Source organism: Canis aureus, chromosome 38, assembly GCF_053574225.1.
Source record: "Canis aureus isolate CA01 chromosome 38, VMU_Caureus_v.1.0, whole genome shotgun sequence".
Taxonomy (NCBI): domain Eukaryota; kingdom Metazoa; phylum Chordata; class Mammalia; order Carnivora; family Canidae; genus Canis; species Canis aureus.
This window is the reverse complement of record NC_135648.1, coordinates 12,261,689-12,282,708: the sequence shown is the minus strand read 5'-3', so window position 1 is coordinate 12,282,708 and position 21,020 is coordinate 12,261,689. Positions and strand designations below refer to the sequence as shown.

The 21,020-nt window shown below is 34.7% G+C and overlaps 1 protein-coding gene across 1 annotated transcript in view; it reads right to left on the bottom strand.

Annotated features, from left to right (window-relative positions):
* Window positions 1–21,020, bottom strand: part of USH2A (usherin) — a 693,391-nt gene that overhangs the window by 639,524 nt on the left and 32,847 nt on the right. The window contains exon 3 of the mRNA XM_077886665.1: window positions 12,054–12,186. Within this exon, the coding sequence (XP_077742791.1) occupies window positions 12,054–12,186 (133 nt within the window). The remainder of the gene's footprint in view (window positions 1–12,053; window positions 12,187–21,020) is intronic.

Genomic DNA, 21,020 nt, shown 5'->3' with positions numbered 1-21,020 from the left:
AGCAAATATTTATTGAATGCTATCATGTGACAGGCAATCTTCTAGGCTCTTACCATGTTCACATTAGTGGACAATGTAAACAAAAAAAAAAATCCCTGTCTTCACAGAATTTACATTCTTGAGGACAAACTATACATACACAACAAAAATAATAAGTAACTCATATAATATGTTAAAGTAGTAAGTGCATGGGGGGAATAAAAGAGCAGTATAATGAGGGCCAAAAGTGGGAAACTGGTACTTGCAATTTTAAACAGAGTAGTAGAGAAGATTTCATGCAGAAGGTGATATGTGAGCAGACCCAAATAAGAGAGGGAGTCAGCCCTGTAGATACCAGGAGGTAAAGACTTCCAAACTAAAGGAATAGTGAATACTGCAAAAACCCTAAGACAGAAGTGTGCTTCACACATTTAAGTAACAGCAACAAGGCCAGTTTGGGTAAGACAAAGGAAACTAAAGAAATGATAGTAATAGTAAAGCCAAAGAAGTAAATGCAGTCAGATCATATAGGTCTTACAGGCCATTTAAAAAAAATGGTGGCTTTCAGTCTGGTGAGGTAGGAAAATAACAGAGCATTTTAAACAGAGAGGTAATGTGATCTGACTCATGTGTAATAGAACAACCCTGGCTACTGTGCTGAGAAGAAAGTGGAGGGCCAAGGTAGAAGCAGTTAAAATACTTTGCAATAATCTAGGCAAAAGCAGTAACTGTGTCCTGGACTTGGATGATTCTAGTGGAGGTGATAAGAAGGAATCAAAATCTGGACATATTTTGAAGGTAACAACAGGACTCTTCTGACACATATGTCAAATGTGAGAAGAATTGGCAAGGATGACTCTAATCTTTTGTTCTGAGTCAGGGAAAAAATGAAATTGTCCTTACCTAAGAGAGGGAGGATTATGGAAGAAACAATGTGTGGGTCAACGTGAGAGATCTAAAACATCAGAAGCCTGGTTTCAGAAAAAAAAAAATAAATTTGAGATATAAATTAAGCATCTAAATGGAGATTTTAGATAGCCTGATGTAGCAGTCAAGAACCTAGGAAAGAGCTGAGGGAAGGACGGAAGGTAGATTTCAATTTAGAATTTAAGCCATTTAGATGGTATTTTAAAACTGCGAATCTGGAGGTAATGCTTAAGAGAATGTATGTATATAGACTTGGGAAGAGAGCCAAGGTGTGAGGCCTGGGATACCAATATTAAGAAGTCAATTGGATAAAGAAGAAGCAGGAAGTCAAACTGAGAAGTAGCAATTAGGAATTCAGAGGCAAGCCAGGAGATAATGCAGTCTTAGATGCTGAGTGAAGAAAATATAACAAGGAAGGAGTGATCTCAACTCATTAAATGATGTTGATGGGTCAAACAGGATAAAGATGTGAAATTAACTATTAGTTTATGATGTGAAGGTCAGTAGAGATTTGACAGGTATAGTTTATAGTGGTGAGCTAAAGCCTGACTGTAGACAGCTGAACTAGAAAAGAATTAAAGACAGATCTCATTCACAAAATCTTGAGTTTTGCTTAAAAAAGAGAAGAAACAAAACAGTGTCTGGTGGAGGAAGTGAGAGTCAAGAAAAAAAAATAATGGAAGAATAACCACATATCTGTATGCCCTTAAAATATTCCATTAATACTAGAAAAGTTCCAAAATAGTGGCAAATATAAGAATAATCTGGAAATGTTGAGAAAAGTATCTTGATAAGATCTAGATTATATGACACAGGTGAGTAAATATAGCAGTGGAATTTATAGAAGTTTTTTATGACTTATTTTAATTTCATAGTGAAGTGGAAGGTAATAGTCAGTTAAGAGTCAAAATAAGAAGTACAGTTAAGGAAAGAACAAAATGTGTACAGAGTTATCATAAGACAAGGAAAGTAAATATATAAAGGAAATACGGAATGATTCTAAGGCAGCATCAGGGGTACATATGAGATTTATGGTCATAAATGTTAGGTGAGACAAGTCATTCTGATTGGGTATATTTACAGTGGCATTGCCACAATAACACTAGTAAATAAGGAAAAAAAAAAAGGCAGAGGAGCTAAGGTGTGTGTGAGGAAGTGATTTTAATATTTGACCATGAAACTTAAACTTAGTAAGATCAAAGGAATGATGGACCCTGGAAAGTTGTTTAGGTCAATTGATTAAAGATCCCCAATGTATTGAAGGATTACTGGGTTCAGGGCAGTGGGTGCAAGCTGATAAATACTAACATATATCTGACAGAAAAAGGAAATGCAAGAAGTTTATATGATAAAATACAAAGTGATTAAAAGATTGCTTCTGGACAAAGGAAGCTCTATGAGGCACTGACATGAAAGTATGGATGTTGCTCCGTATAAGCCACATGGTTGCTAGTGAGATGCATCTCTGCATCTACTACTGCAATGCAATCTGCTACATTTGTAACAACAACAACAACAAAAATGTGAGGAATCCTCAACATCTTTCAGCTTTAAATACTGGCATATTTCATTGAAGAGAATTCAGGCAAACCAAAGAAAACAGATGTAAAATTAAAAAAGCCAGAGGTTAAGTTAGGGCCCATAAAGGCCAAAAAAACTGCAGAAAAAAGTTAAAAGTGATAACTACAAATTCAATGCCTAAATCCCACCCAAATAATCCTTGAGGCTAAGTAATGGGTAGCTTCTTTGTCCAGAGAGCCAGAGACCAGCCCTAGCTGAGAGAGCCTAGCAGACAGCAGAGGTAAAGTGGAGAGTTATACAAAGAAAGAAAAGAGCCACATATGAGATGTTACAATAATGGCTAGACTTCAACTTTGGATCAAGACCTAGAAATTTGCAAGGGACCATCACTTTGCTATCAACCCAACAACCAAAATATGCCCAATAAGCTATGAAATCATGTTTCAAGCCATTAGAAAGTAGAGGGCAGAAAGAAATCTAAATCAATTAAAGTCTACAAAGTAACAAGATTTTCACAGGAGAGATGGGACCCAGGACTGCTTGTCTCCCTAAGAGAAAGCGAGAGGTGAGAGAGTCAGCCATACTTGGCTGGATCGACAGCTTAGAATTCCAAAGAGCCCAACTACAACTGTGAGTCGCCACCCAACCTGATTCTATCCTCAAACACCTGGAACCAGTGGTGGATGACATAATATTGAAATTGTAATAAAGTCCACATTCAGATCAACTTCAAATCAGTTTCATGCTGTTCTTCCCCAACTAATTTTCCTCCAACACATGCATTCTCTCTCTCTCTCTCTCTACCTGAGAAAACCAGCAGTGCTGTTTTCTCTAAAGGTAAATATTTTTCACTGTATTTCCAGACCTATATGCAAAATGTCTAGCACACAACAAAAATATTTTCAGACACATGAAGAAAATGTGGCCAATTGATTGTTTAGAGAGAAAACCATCAATAGGGGGGTGATGCAGACATGGTCCAGACACTGGAATTATCAAAAAAGGATTTGAAAATACCTAAGACAAAATTACTAAAAGATCTAGTGAAGTGGAGGCTGACAACATGTATGACTAGATGGAGGAAACTTGCACAGAGAGATAGCATCTGCAAAAAAGTAGCCAAATAGGAATGCTAGAAATGAAAATTATGATAATAAAAGTGAAGAATTTTCTACATAGGCTTAACAGCAATCTAGATAAAAAATAAAAATGATCAGTGCATTTCAAGACAGGGCAACAGATGTATGCAAAGAGAAACACCAAGACTAAAGAGTAGGGAAAACAAAAACAAATAAACAAACAAAAATGCTCTGGATCTGTGGAATGATATCCAGTGCTCTGAAATAAATGTATTTGAAGTCCAAGAGGAAAAGGAGAAAGAAGATGCAAAAAAGGAAAGAAAAGTTTAAGAGGTAATTATCAAGAACTTTCAAAAGTAATGAAAATATTATTTTACACATCCAGGAATCTGATCAAACCTCATCCGGGGTAAATGTAATAAAAACTACATATAAGCACAACTTAGTCAAAGTGTTAATATCAAAGAGAAAATCTTAAGAGCAGCAAGAGAAAAACAACATACCACATACAAGGAAACATTGAGAGGAATCATGGCTGATTTCTCACCAGAAAAAAAATGAAGCCTAAAAGGCAGTAAGTCAAAATTCTTTAAAGTGTTGAAGAAAATAAGAATTCTACATCTAGTGAAAATATCCTTCAAAACAGAGATAAATTAAATACATTTTCACAAAAGTTGAGTTTATTTCCCTCCAACTAAATTATGAACAATGGAAAAGGAAGCTCTTCAGGGTGAGGAAAAATAACAGCAGGTAGAACACAGGGTTTGCAGGAAACAAAGAAGCATATCAGAGAGGGCTAATCTTTAAAGAGAAAAAGATATTATTTCATGGGGTTTACCTACACAAAATATGGCACTTTCAAACATCTAGCACATCATTACTCTAAATTTAACATTTTATCCCTCCTCACCCCAGGAAAATTTTGACTCTGAGCCCAAAAATTAAATCTTGTTAATGACATCATTTAAAAATACTGAAGTTTCACAAAATCAGTAAACTTGATGCCTGAATTAACAATATTAACTTTAATATTTATGACAGTAACATTTTATACAGTACCTAACATGAACCAAGTAAATAGTATTTGTAAGTTTTACAAGTACCTTGAAAACTATGTACACACACGACAAATTAGAAAAATTAGGAAGACAAATCAGGAAATTGGATTGGGAATTAAAATTCTTTGCCAAAGTCACTTGGCTTTTAAGAAGCAGAGCTGGGATTCAGACCCAAATTTGATTCTAAATCTCATGCCTTGCTTCTTAGGCACTAATTATTACAGCAATAATAATTTGTATGTAAAATAACTAAATGTCTGGATGTCTGGTGTAGATTTCTGGTTTGTTGACCCATTTTCAATTTAGAGTGTATTATATCGCACACTTGCTTTTTCGTGTAATTACACATCATGACTCTATTGTCATGTCTCTACAAATAGACATATTTCCTTTCTCTTAGTTGTGCATACTTTCCCATTGTAGGTATAACCTGAAATTTGTTTAATCCACTCCCTTTTGAAATTTTTAATTCATTCCAGTTATTTGCTACTTGAATTCTGCAGTGAGCACTTCTGAGTACATATTTAGGGCCTTCGCTACTTATATTCTTGAGATATATCCTGGAAGTACAATTCTTGGATGAAATAGTGTTCACATTTCTACTTTTCATAGTTTGCCAGATTATCCTAAACTCTTTCCACACTAATTTCACTTTTTTATTCCTTGCCAAACTAAATACAAAATAATAGGCATTGCTTGATTTTTAAATTCCATTTATTAGGCAGTTGTTTTCAATATTTTCCTTTTGTGATTCTGGCCATGGCATCATGCAAATAAAACTCTTCAGTATGCCAGGATTGTAGAAACATTTGCCGTCATTTTCCTCTACTACTTCATGATTATATACTTTACTCTTAAATTTTAATTCATGGCAGTATTTATTTAATATGTTTGTAAGGCATATACTGAACTTATCATTTAATTTTTGTAACATTGTTAGCCAACTGTCCTGATTTATTGTTAGATATCTTCTCTAGGACAATCTGAAATACTGCCTAATCTTTAATCAAACTCCTCTTTACCTATATGTACCTTGTTTCTATACTACCTTTCCATTCCATTAGCCTGTCTTAATCAATGTCTATACTTTTCTATTTTTTTTAACCTAACTCCAAAAAAAAAAAATTCTCCCAGAAAAACTTTATCATAATCTCAACTATAAGGAAAATGTTCGATGTTTCAATATTTTCCTCTCCTATCCTCTACACTTAGCTGAGATTACACATGTTTACCTATGGGATGCCAGCAGAAGTTAAAAGTAGCATTCAACTAAAGAATAAAAATCAAGCAGGTTACTTAAAACACAATACACAGTAGAAAACATGGAAGGGAAAGGAAGTTGGAGTTAGCTTTATTTTTTTTCATCTATAAATTAGATTTTATTTTATTATTATTTTTTGTATATATATTTTTATTGGAGTTCGAGTTGCCAACATATAGTATCACACCCAATGCTCATCCCATCAAGTGCCCCCCTCAGTGCCAGTCACCAGTCACCCCATCGCCCCATCCACCTCCCCTTGAACCCTCTTGCACTGTTGGTGGGAATTTGATCTGGTACAGCCACTCTGGAAAACTGTATAGAGGTTCCTCAAAGAGTTAAATATAGAGCTATCCTATGACCCAGCAATTGCACTGCTGGGGATTTACCCCAAAGATGCAGATGCAGTGAAAAGCCGAGACACCTGCACCTCAATGTTTATAGCAGCCATGTCAACAATAGCCAAGCTGTGGAAGGAGCCTCGGTGTCTATCGAAAGATGAATGGATAAAGAAGATGTGGTCTATACATACAATGGAGTTCGCTTTAGATGATTATTCTTTTCTTCCCTGTGTATTCACTTTCACAGATAAACAACAAATCTTTATTGATTCTTTAATATCCAATTACTTTCCTAAGAAAGTGCTTCATACTTTTAAATACATAATATAGGGAAATTAGAACTCTGTTGATAAATGAGTTCAGAAGTCGCCCTGAAAAGGTTTGATTCACACAATTTTATATTTTTAAAGCCAAAATTTGGGGGTCTGTTATAGTTTATAACCACAGTGAAATTAGAGACTTATAATTACATGCCTACTGCCATAACTCATCTAAATGTTATGCCCAACTGGAGGCATTTAAATAAACCCACGCTGGAAGAAAGTACTCGAAGAAGGAACTGACTGATTGGTTGATAGAGATGGTCTAAGGTGTTTATATCTGTATATTAAAAAATCAGCCAGACCAAATCAGATTATCTCATTAGCATACCTATGTTATATTTATACATATTTCATTAATATGTATACAGAGGTCAGTGAAAAGCATCCATGTGGTCATTGATTAATTTCCTAGAGGAGGCAAAGATAAGTCCTGCAGCAATAGAAAGTGTCATTGACAGCATATTTTTTTGCATATTTATTTTACTGGAGTTCGACTTGCCAAAATATAGTATAACACCCAGTGCTCATCCTGTCAGGCAGCATATTTTTCTAGGAAGTAATGGTAGTTAGAGATGAGACACTACCTCCTCCCCCCCCCCCCACACACACACACACATACACAAAATACAGCTCTGTAGTGCAAGCCAACCCTCATTTGAAAAGTTGTTGCTTCCTGGGTACAGAAACAGGGAAACAACTTAAACCCAACCAGAGAAAGAGAGGAAAGACATCTTGATCTCCTATAGGCCTTCATTTGATATGCTTGGGTTTGAGGCAGTGTCTGTTCCAAAGCAGAGACAGCCGGCCGGGCACTGCATGAGAGCACCCTTAATTCAGCTCACAGTAATCTCCTGCACAATTACCTCTCCTGAATGAAACCATCTTGGATATGGACAAAAGTATGGAGGACAGTGACTTAATTTTTTGATTAAAAAAAAGGAGCAAGCGAGAGAAAGAAAATGATTTATAATAAGTCCATGGGAACATTCTGTACCTATCTCTTTTCTGATTAGAGAGGTGGCATGGAGCCTGGCTCATTAGGCAGAAGTAATGAGCCAGTCTATATGCCATCTCTAATTAGAGAAAAGATACAGTAGGTACAACTGTACCTATAAATTGATAGAATAAAGACAAAAAATTATTTTAAAATACCCTTTCTCTTGTAGCACTCTGATGCCCAAATCTTAAGGAGAAAAGTGTAATAAAAACTAATAACAAATAAAATAACATTTGAAATAAACCCTTTTCCAGTGATACATTTTCTAAACAGAAGTTAAACTATTTTTACATAGTTTAAAAACAAATAATCATACTCAGGCCACACAGTCCTTTTGAAGCATTCATTCAACATTTAGTGTACTGAAGAAGAATAAAAGCAAGTCATTTAAACCCCACAGTGCATAGCGGACTAATTTATAGCACTATCGAATACTTTGAGCAACATTTGGTGCAATAAAACACTTTTAGAAGTACTAATGGGGATTAAATATTGAAATAAGGCTCACAAGATTTAATGTTTTATTAAGAAATCCTGCATACAGAATGCTTTATAAAATTCTCCAATACACTAATTACTCAAACCCAGTTTCTAAATATATAGTTACCTTCAATTACTTCTTCACGTGAGTGTAGTTTGATCGAGAAGCATATACAAATTAGTGTTATGTCTAGACATTTTGTCTTCTGATCTCTCAACAATTCTACAGAAAGATATTGTTACCTCAACTTATAAGAAAATAGATCTTAAAAGAGGTTAATAATAGTTGCCACTCACCGAACATTTACTATATGACAAGCAACATATTACACCCACATATGATCTCATATAATTCTTATTATATTCTTATGAATTATTTATTAAAACATCATTTCATAGATTTGAAGCTTGAGATTTACAAAGGATACATATATCGTCATTAAAGGCACACAACTGGATTAGATTCAAATCTAAGTTTTCTGACACCAGAGCTAGGAAATTTAACCACAGAATTTTAGAATATATTCTGAATATCAAAAAATACACATCTTTTTTTCTATAAACTAGATCATGTCTAGATAGCTCAAGCCATAGGGGAACAGAAATTGAAATTTTATGTTACCTCAAAATTAATAGCACCTATAAAAGCTACATGACAACTCCAAAGCCATGACCATTTATGCATTCATTGAAAGTATTTGAAAAAATAGAATGTTTACTGTATACAACTGACAGGATTGTGTAACTATTAGAATTAAAATTTAGCAAACTCACTGACCTTAATTAAGATCAATATAAAAATTGATGGTATTTCTGTATAACAGAAACAAAATTAAAAACGAAGTTCCAAAACAAGGCTAAGTATAATCACTCAAAAAAAGAACCAACAAACACATAGAACTAAGTCTTAAAAATGAGTGTGACTTCTGGACAGAAAATTAACAACATTACCGGGAGAAGTTAAGAGATACATTATATTCATGAATTGGAAGATCTGATATCACACCCATTGCTCATTTTCCCAAAATTGAGTTAATGACTTAAATCCCAGCAGAACTTTTGTGAAAATTGTAAAACTGCTTCTAAAATTCATATAAGAGCCAAGACAATAATGAAAGGAAAAAAGTTGGAAAATTAAATACTTCCAGATTTTAATATTTTTACAAAATTTAATATTTTACAAAATTACAATTATGAAAACTCAATATTTTGACTCAAGTATTAGCAAACAAATCATTGGAACAAAACAGAGAGGTCAGTAACAGACCCATCTTCATATATACAGGTTTATGATTTGTGACAGTTACCACTCATACAGGGTAGTGAAGAAATTATCTGTTTAATGAAAATTGTTCTATGTCAATTCAATATTCAGGTGAGAAATAAAAAATAAATCTTGACCCTTATTTTTTTTTTTTTAAGATTTTTATTTATTTATTCATGATAGTCACAGAGAGAGAGAGAGAGGCAGAGACACAGGCAGAGGGAGAAGCAGGCTCCATGCACCGGGGGCCCGATGTGGGATTCGATCCCGAGTCTCCAGGATCGCGCCCTGGGCCAAAGGCAGGCGCCAAACCGCTGCGCCACCCAGGGATCCCCAAATCTTGACCCTTAAACCTCATAACACACCCAAAAAAAATTCAGATAAAAAACAGACCTAACTTTAGAGGTAAAATAATAACATTTCTAAATAAAATATAGAAAGAATAACTCCATGATATCAGGGTTTGAAAAGACTTGCTTAACAGGATGTGAAAAGTACTAAGTATAAAAAAAATTAGCAAATTGGACTTCAGTGAAATTAAGAACTTCTGTTGATCAAAGGTCCCATTGCATTTCCAACAACCACAATGTGCCAGATTCTGGAAAAATGCTAATACCTTTCATACATAGCCTTGTTTGATCCTTACAATGAAACTGTAATGTCATCATCATCATTTTAAGTTTGTAGTAACTAAAAGAATACAAGAACACTAATTCAAAAGGAAACATGCACCCCTATGTTTAAGCAGCATTATTTACAATAGCCAATATATGAAAGCAACACAAGTGTCCATTGATCAATGAATGGATAAAGAAGATGTGATATATATAATATATATATATATGTATATATTATATATATATATATATATTAGGGTGGGAATTCTATATATATATATAGAGAGAGATATGATAGATGTGAGATTATACATACATACATACATATACAACATACATATACACAAAATAGAAGACTTTTCAGCCATAAAAAAGAATGAAATCTTGCTATTTGCAATGATGTGGATGGAGCTATAGAATGCCATGCTAAGCAAAATGTATCAACCAGAAAAAGAAAAAATACCCTATTATTTCATTCATGTGGAATTTAAGAAACAAAACAAATAAGCAAAGGTAAGAAAAAAATAAGAGAGGAAGAGACAAATTAAGTAAACTCTTAATTATAGAGAACAAACTGATAGTTACCAGAGGGGAGGGCGTGGGGGGATGAGTTAAGTAGGTGATATGGATTAAGGAGTTAAGGAGCGTACTTATGATGAGCACCCAGTGATGTATGAAAGTGTTGAAGCACTGTATTGTATACCTGAAATTAATATGACGCTTTACGTTAACTAACTAGAATTAAACTAAAAACTTAAAAAATACATAAATTAAATAAATTTGAGGTTACTATATTTTAGAGTCATTGAAAAGTTGTTCCAAGTCCCATGGCTAGTGAGTGGAGATATGGGACTTGAATTCAAGCAGACCAAAGTGTGAGGTCTTAAGGAACTTTACAGACAATTGATCAAATGCATATGTAGGTACACATATGTGCGTATATACTAGACAGAGATATAGAAACAGAAGTATATAATATTGACATATATAGTGATTTCTAGCAAATAACTGCTAATAATATTGGAATATTAGGAATAATCTAAATGCTCATCAATAGGAACTTGTTTTAAAGTTCTTGTTACAGCTACCCAATTGTGCACAATGCAGCCATTTTAAATGAGAAGGCATATTAACATGGAATGTTGTCCATAACATTTGGAGGGGAAGTATTTATTTTTAGAGGGCTCAGAGAAAGCATATGTATTATAATTTCATTTTTGGAAAATTATATTTATAACCACATCTCCAGTGATATGTAACAAAATACTGGAAGGGTATAAAAAAGTTAACTGTATCTATGAAGGTAGAAAAATGTAAAATATTTCCTATTTCATAGAGTTCTGTATTGTGTCTAATAGTTCCGTTTTTAAAGTGTAGGCAGTTTACAGATAATTGTGTTAATTATTTCGAGATAATTCTAAATTCAATTTCTGTTTTTATTCAGGATGTGGTGTGTAATATCTTTGAAACCTATATGACCTGATTTCGGGGTGGGAAGATATGAACACCATAAATCCAGGTTATTATTGTTGAATATTATTTTTCAGTTCCTAATATTTTAAATTCTACTTTAAAAATCCAAACAAAAATATTGAGAAAATATAGTTTATGATATTGTTCTTATTTTGAAAATCTATCTTAATAGGTTACAGTTTAGTTTTAAAGGATCCCTACTATAGCAGGTTGAATAGTGACCTTCAAAATGTATGTCCACTGGTACCTGGGACTGTGATCTTATTTGGAAATAGGGTCTTTGCCTATGTAATGAAGAATCTGGAAGGAAAGCATATAGGATCCAGGTGTGCTTTATAGCTAACCACAGGGCTTCTCAAAAGAGAAGAGAAAGGAAGGGGACACAGAAGAGAAGGTCATGTGAACATGGAGGCGAAGATTGGGTCTGTGCTGCTACAAGCCACGGAACACTACGGATAGCCAGAAACCACCAGAAAAAGAGGCATACAACTGATTAGAACCTCCAGAAAAAAAATCAACATTGCCAATCCTTGATTTAAGATTTGTAGGCTCCAGAACTGTGGTAAGAGGATAAATTTCTACTTTATTAAGCTTCTACCCAGTTGCTGCTAATTTGTGGCAACAGTCCTAGAAAACAAATAACCCTAGATATTTTAATATATTATTTTTGACACTTTCTTTAGCAATAATGAAATTGGATAAAATAAAACATTCTCTGAAGCCAGAACCTTACCATTTAAACTCTGTCCTATTTGTGTAGTACCAGAGGCAAAATCTATTATTGAACCACTTAGAGTTCTTGCATCAAATGCTGTATTATCTTCCTCCAAACCATTGATGAAGAAACTGATTTTTGTCTGATGCACCTGCAAGAAATTATCACCATTATTATTTTAATTGCGTGAACTTGTATTTTATAATAACTACATTTCAGCAGTCTATTTCAAGTGAACTCCCTACTTCACTACTTTCTTCAGTTGGAAAGACTGAAAACAACTTATCTTCATGGTTCAATGATATATCTGTGTGTTTACACACCTAGATATAAACCTACATTTTATAGTTTTGTGCTGTGATATTATCTACCAGGGTATTCACAGGTTTACATAATTATTTGTCCCTTATATTTAAGCAGCTCTGACTGCCATGCCTTCATAACATTTTTGAGAATATTCTGTTCCTTTAGACACTGATTTAATTTGTTATAACCATATTTGGAAATAAACAGAAATGAATACAGAAGGTAGAAATATTCAAAACTCAATATACCATAAATGTATAACACATGGATACAATTCAATTTAAGTTACTAATACAAAATACTTCTTGTAAATATTTCCTTTATTAGTGTTGGTACCATAGTTGGTGATTTTCATCTGTACTTCTCCAATATGGAATATAAAAATCTGACAATAATATTCTAGGCTAATTAATTAAACAACTTAACAACACTCTACATCAGGGATCAACAAACTTTTTCTGTAAACAGGCAGAAAATAAGTATTGTTTATCTGCAAGCCAAGTGATTTGATTTTGTGGTACAAATGGTCCAGGTCACAACTGTTCAACTCTCTTATTAACAGGAAAGCAGCCTAAGACAAGACATACATGAACAAGCAAGGATGTATTCCAGTGAAATTTTATTAAAACATTTGACCAACCAGATCTGTTCCATGAGTTGTGGCTAGATGACCCCTCAATTATACTATAATTGTGGAATTATGAAGTTATGAAGTTTTGTGTGCAGTGATACCTGAATAGCCAATTCAAACTCTTATGCAGACTACTTCGTGAATGGTATCTGTACAAACTCTTCAATGATTGCATATGTTTCTGAATAAACTGATCAGCTGTTGGACATCAACTTTACTCTCTACAGTCCTGTTCAAGTGCTTTTAACTTGAATGTAAAAGGAATTATTGGGCAGCCTGGGTGGCCCAGTGGTTTAGCGCCACCTTCGGCCCAGGGTGGGATCCTGGAGACCGGAGATCAAGTGCCACGTTGGGCTCTCTGCATGGATCCTGCTTCTCCTTCTTCCTGTGCCTCGGCCCCCCTCTCTCTCTCTCTCTCATGAATAAATAAAATCTTAAAAAAAAAAAAAAGGACTCTTTGGTGCTCTAGCAAAGGGGCTGAAAAGGCAAACAAAAAATGAGGTGGGACTGGGAATAGGGAAAAGAGAGAAAGAATGTGTGGCAGTCGAGAGGCTAGATGCTAACATTTTAATTAAAAATAAATCATGGTATTCAAAATGCTATTCTATTAAAACTTCCTCACAATAATTGATGAAAATAAATCATTCTCCAACATCTTTAGATCATTATGTGAGTGAGTGACTGTCTCAAGAACACGGTTCAATAGCCCTCTCTCTCCAAAAAAACAAACAAACAAACAAACCAATCAACCAGTCTTGGGAGTTGACAACATAATTACTTGGTAATATTAATTCTTCCAAAAGTTACTCAATATTGCTTTTCTCCATACCATCTGATCTGCTTTTATTAAAACCACATACTTCTTTAAATCTACTGACCCCGTGTTATATTTGACTTAATTATAAAACAAAGCCTTGACATAAAGACCTAAGATCACACAGCAACTCCTTGTGAGCCTGCACATATACCTCTTGGCCGGGTAGTAGGGCTGCATTTTTTTTTTTTTTTGCATCCCATTTTTTACAGCCTGTTACTGTCATTTGCTGTTTGACTGTTATCATTATAAAAGATACAGGCTTTTCTACTTTGTTATTTGTAGCATTATCTCATGTTTTACAACATCTTTGTGCAACATGCAGGCACATGAAATATAACTAGTGAAAAGTTCTCGATGGTATTAATGCATAAAAAAGAATGTGGTTCCATCTCTACTGTCTTTACCCAGCCAAAAGCTGATGAACAGCCAATTTTCCTTTATCACATTAGCACAGCCATGAGGGAAACACATTTGTTCTAGTCAGCTACACTAAAGATACTATTACCAATCTAACATATACATGTTTTATATCAGCAGTATTCTCAGAGCATGAGAGAGCCAACAATATATTAACACTAGCATGACAGTTTATTTAAGAAAAGAAAATTGTCTCTGTAGAGGGACAGAAGTTAGAAATGTATGGCTAAAGCTCAGTGTCACTGGTCTAATAAAGGTAATAATTCTTAGGCTTTCTTTATAGCAGGTAACACTCCTGTGACAGATCCGTCATATCATTCAAATAAAAATGTTGTCTTTTACAAGTTTAAGTGCACCTTTATTTTGAGTCAGATAGAAAGCATGTTTTTGATTTTCTATATTCACTGTATTATATCTGTAGTCAAGAGTTCAGGACCTTCTTTTTTCTTCTTTTTTTTTTCCTTTCTTTTTTTTTCTTTTTTTATCAACTCATCACATATTTGCTTAGTAGAAGGATTCAGTGTCACTCGCAGTGAAGTCCAGAAGGATGTTTTCACTTTGTTGGTACTTACGAAATGATTAATGATGATCTCGAGCTACTCTCTTCTGTGGTCCCCTCCCCTATCAACCACCTTTCTATAAATGAGATTAAATCTTCTTTGGTGTTCTGCACCATGTTTTATATTCCAAGATTCTCTTAACTATTTTGCAATTCTGGTCGAGGGCCCCATCACACTGGAACCTTCGTGAAGACGAAGGTAGCTCTTTGCAATAGCTCATTCTGATGAGCCCCTTGCCAGTTATCTAGAGGAATAGGAATGCACGTGGTGGAATTTCTGATTTGTGAAAAGAAAGCCTTTGGCTCAAGTAAACTTCCCACCTATCTCATTTTCCACCCCTTGAGGATTAGAGGAGTTTGTATATGTTTATTGGTGTGGCTTAAAGGAACAGGTTGGCAAAACCAGTGGCAGCTGTAGAGAAGCATTAAATCCCCTCCTACCGAGGCTCAAAAACTACATTTGAAAGAAGATATAGGGGAGCAGGTCATACTTGACCTTCCATTCTTTAGGGGTTTTATATTTCACTTTGAAGATTTTTTTTTTTTTTTGGTCAAAATTGTGTCCCTGTGGTAGTCTGTACTCATTCCTTTGAGCACAAGACTGTATTAGTTGTTTTTTGATGTCGTTGTTGTTTTTTAAGTAGCATTCCTGACCATTTTCATTCCTGATTAGATGGGGCTATAATTCAATATTCCAGAAAGTCACACAATAGCTGAGAAGCTACTGAGAAAAAAAATACACCCAGGACCACCTAAACTAGAGTATCATCACTGTCAATCAGCTGTTCCACTGAAATGCCAAATCTTTATTGTTTTTCTGCTCCTGCTGAGGACCAACCGCCAAAAGAAAGTTCTGACTCGTGCTAGGAAATACGCAGGATACCTGTGCTAATTTCCTCACCAGAGAAATCATTTTCTTGTCGCCTATATTCTTCTAATTTCAATTTAATTCAATAAAGCATGAGCCCAGTACTCACACTGCCCCTATAAATTATACCCCCAAAATAAGGTCATAATCCTTTCCCCCATGGAGCTTGTATGTATGAATGATTTTAATATAGTGGATAGTGTTTGCATCACTATAAATGATGATGGTTATTTTGATTTAAGTATGGATTCAGCACCACTAATAAAGTATTGTTTTTTTTTTTCAAAGAGTCACTTTGAGAAGTTATGCCTTAATCCACTCATACGTGGTATATCATATAATTTTGGACCTTTCCTGTGGGACTTGTCTTTTCAGAACCAACTTACAAGCCGCCCCCCCCCCCAGAAACACCAGTTTCATTAATTTAGTGGGTCTCATTTTAAAGCAAAACTATCTTAAGAAGTGTGAAAAATACCTTTTTAATAGATTTAATATAAAGTGATTTGGCAACGTATCTTGAGTTCAAATTCACCCTCCAAAAAAATGATGGTGGATAATACACATATAAAGATCATCATGTTGAATACAAAGAAATTCAAACAAAAAAGAAAACTGTGATATGTATCTGAAAGAAAACTTTGTGGAAGAAACATGCGTTGGACTTTCTAAAACAGAATTGCCCTGAAATAGAATTTCTATTTCTAGGTTAAAGAAAGCTTTGCAAAAAGGATTCTACTATTCCATCTATGAGGGTTTTTTTAAGCATAAGGAAGGCAATTTATTCTGAAAACAACATAAGATTATTTTAAAATATCATATGTATGTTTTATTCCCTTACCTGAGCACATGGAATGTCCCTCTTACTGCTTACTATTCAAAACCAAAGGTCCTCCGAGGTTTTTTTCCTCACTCATCTCACCTAATGTGATCTCAAACTAATCATCAAGGGCCAGCTTCATCTACTGGAGAAGGATCCTCACCGTCTGGGGATCACACAATGCTTAATTCTATTTCCATGTTTTGTCCAAGTTAATTCTATGGGAATAACCTTGCTACTGTCTTTCGCTTACTTAAAATTTTATTATTTTTCAAAACTTAAATATTTATTATTTGCAAAACATTTCTCAAATCTTGTTATCTTTCAATAATCCTTTCCAACTACTTCAGCATTATAAAAATGTTCACATTTATAGAAAAATCAGCAAGTTGTGCATTGAAATTTTTATGGCATTTCCTTTTTTTTTTTTTTTTTTATCCTTAGGACAACCCAGGGAAGGTTTGTAATTGTATCTCTATTTTAAAGACAACAAAACTGAATCACAGACAATTGAAAACAGGAAGGTTACCTTATCCAAGGTCACGTAGAGAGGTTGGCTGGTTCCAGAGGCTGTGCTAACTGATTTTTATTAGTCAGTTATACCCAGTTAGCATTTCAAAGAACAGCCATCTCATGTGTCAGAGCCATCCGTGAGTCTGTCTTGCTGCTAGAACTCCACACGGTGATGATTCTGGCTTCATGGCAAACACTTCCCACAAGAAGGGTAACAATCCCAATGAACTACACTTGTCATATTCCTGATACTGCGCCAAATGCTCCACTTACATTACCTCGTGGAGCTCTTGGGTTGCCCTTCTGCAGTGCTACTACCCCCCAAATGAGGACACTGAGGTTTTAGTGCTCCAGTGTCCCACTTTTGCAGACTTGGGGAACCTTTCATCTTTGAACAGCTTTTACTATTATCAATGATTAAGCTGAAAAATATCTGCTTATAACTTCAATGCGTGGGTCCCAGCTCTCACTATTCAAACAACACCACCATATCCGATCCCTTTTCCACGTGAGAGCTCACAGATGTAAAGAAAGACGTTGCTTTCCGTTAAGTGTTCCTCAGGATAAATGTGCTTCGTTTCTCTGGTGTTCTAAATATGACATGGGTTTGGGTCCCTCTCTGCTTAAAATGTGGCTCCGGAAATACTACAACCTCTACATGTGATTTGACTTGCCAAACTAAAACAGGATTATCACCTTACTATAATCCAAAATTGCACGCTAGATTTTTGGCAATGACATCACGCAGCTAAAACTGATACATTAAGTTGAGCTGACTACTCACTAAAATACTAAGTCTTTTCTTTCTTACATCACTGCTTAAACCACATCCAGCCCATCTTGCATTTATGCAGTTAGTTTCAGGGACCCAAGGATGGAAATTTATATTTATCCATGTTACATTTCATCTTGTTAGATTCAGCCCATTGCTCCAGGCTGTCAAAATCTTTTTGGACGCTATGTCTGTCATCAGTGTATTTACCATCCTCCAAGATTTGTGTCATTTGCAAATTTGATGAGCGTGCCCTAAGTGCTGGGCAGAAGCTCAATAAATACTAATTGATTGATTGACTAATTGATACTCCAAAAATAAAACCACCAACACAGTCTACACTGTTACAATTCTAAGCAATAAAGGCACCATTTTCTAACAGATAAATGTGTCATACAAGGACTCATCACCTTTGCAAAGTGACCTTGTTTACTAAAATGAATTTTTATATAATTATCAACACTCCCGTCTATTCAATATTCCTTATTGAGCCACATTTATACAAACAATATGAATACAAGAGTTGAGGCAGTTATTCAGGGAAGGTTGATTTGGCAGAAATTAATCACTTGGGTTGCCCTCAAATATCTGGAATGTTCATGTGTTCCCACAACTAGCTTGATTTACCAAATAGCTGCTTATATTTTCATTCTCTTTGACCATATGAAAGATTCTATAGGGAAATGATTCATACATAGATAAGTTCCTCAAAGATTTTTCTTGATTATTTTTTTCTACTTTTTATTTTCTATGAGCTCATATATTTTATTTCAACGCTTACTCCTCTCCTCTCCTCCCATTTTCCCATCTCCTCTCGTCCCATGCCTGTGCTCTACACACATATACTTTGGGTTTCTCTCCTGAGTAACTCAGACAAGCCAGACTCTTGAAGTTGTCTATGCTTCAACATATTACATTTACACTCTAGATAGGATGCTTTGGATTTGCTAGTCTCCCCTTCATATCTTCTAAAGTCCTCTGTATACTACAACCTCATACAAACATACCCCCAACTGAATCCATCTGTTAAAAATTTAACATAGGAGCATAAGTGGTTTTCTTCATCCTATCTTGACAGGATTTGAAACTCTCATGGCCACTTCCTCCCAAACTATTAAATTACTCTCTTTCTCTCTTAAAAACAACAAAAACAAACAAACAAACAAAATCAAAAACAAAAAACCCTATTAGCTTACACAGATATGTGATGGAAAATCTGCCAGTGGTCCAATTTACTGTTGATTTCCTAGAGCATGGGGATATAGTTAGCCCATTTTCTGTAGATACTGCCTAGGAACATTTCACGTACAATTCCACATTTAAGAATGCTTTCAGTGCACAGATGATCACACTATTCTACACTCTTAATTATCTTACTATCTCATCGGTTCCCTTTTCTGTTTTATCTATACAAAACTGATGACTTCCAAAAAGTAACTAGAATTAGCTCTAAAACATCCTAGTAACCAACCTTTCAGTATTTTATACCCTGAAATCTAGAAGTTATTTGTTATAACTAAAATTTCCTCTCCTGGGGCAGCCTGGGTGGCTCAGCGGTTTAGCGCTGCCTTCAGCCCAGGGCGTGATCCTGGAGACCCGGGATCGAGTCCCATGTCGGGCTCCCTGCATGGAGCCTGCTTCTCCCTCTGCCTGTGTCTCTGCCTCTCTCTCTCTCTCCTCTCTGTGTATTTAAATAAATAATAAAAAATCTTTAAAAAAATAAAATTAAATTTCCTCTCCTTAGAAGTAAGTCAACTTATTTTTTCTTGCATATTTAGGAAGGAAACCAATCATGACATCTTTCATTGAAAACCAGAGCTTTAAAAAAAAAAAATAGCTTTTTTGAGACTGGTTCTGTTATTTGAATATTTAACAAGTACATTATGATAGGCTAAGTGTTATGTTACATATAATGGATATAGAAACCAGGTCTTTTCTACAAGGAGTTTACAATCTGTAATAGAAATGGGCCTATAAGAATACTTCCAACGCAAGGTGACAAATGCAATAAAATAAATATGAATAAAATGCTTAGGGACAAAGAAGAGAAACAGAAATAATCTTAGAATTCTACTTCTCAAATAATAGTTTCCCCTGTTTTGTGGGCAAGGATGTTGAGGTACAAATAAAGAATAACTTGGTTAGAGTCTACAAATTGGTAGAATTTCTGGTATAACAGAGTACTTGTAGAAGTGGCATTCATTGTGATAAAAATAGACATGATCAAAAAATATACATATTAACACTGCTGACATATTTGCCATCTGTGTGTGCTTGCATGTGACACCAGTACAATGTTCTACATTTACTTGCATGATTTTTTCCATAAAGAACATTTTCATGTTTACCTAAAAAAAAAAAAAAAAGAATTCTACTTCTCCAAATACTTCCCCATTTTTCTCTTTCCCACGATAGTGGTACTCCCCAGATGAATTGTCTGTCTCTATGTGCTTTGTCCTGTGTTTCTTTTCTCATTCTCTCTGCAATACATTTTAATTAGTAGTGTTTTTTCTTAATTGGTAGTGTTTTTCTAATTGCTCCAAAAATGTCCTTTACAGATAAAAACAATCCAGTCCAGAATCATATGTTGTATTTTGTTACCATGACTCTTAGGTCTTTGTTCTGGAATGATTCTTCCATCTTTCCTTGACTTTCATAATCTTAACATTATTGAAGACTATAGTTATTTTGTAGATTGCCTCTGAATTTGGGGCAGATGTTGTCTAATGTTGTCTAATATTTCCTCATATTAGATGCAGATGATTCAGGGATCATTACATTTTGTCATGTGCTATATAATTTCTATTTGTTCCATTATTGATAACTTTAATCATATGAATAAACTGGTATGTCAGGCTTCTCCACTGTAAAAATACACAATCTCTCTTTGTAATTAATAATCGTTTTGTGAGCAGATACTTAGAGACTGTATAAAAATCCTTTTTCTAATAAATCTTTCATTGTTTACATTTATTTCTGTATAGGCTCTTGAATCTGTATGTTATTCAGTGGGATATAATACTCCCAATATGTATTTCAGTGCTCAAGTTTTCCATGTTGAGACAGTGGAGAACTCATGAAGAAGGACTCTATATCATATTGACATGTTCTAATAATTTTTTAAGCATCCTCTTGCTTTCTGACACAAAATATTCCAGGATCATCTATACTTCCCTGCCCTGGAATCAGCCATTTCTCCAATAAATTCTGGTTTCCTTTTTTTTTTTTTAAAGATTTTATTTATTTATTTGACAGAAAGAGAGAGAGAGCACAAACAGGAGGTGT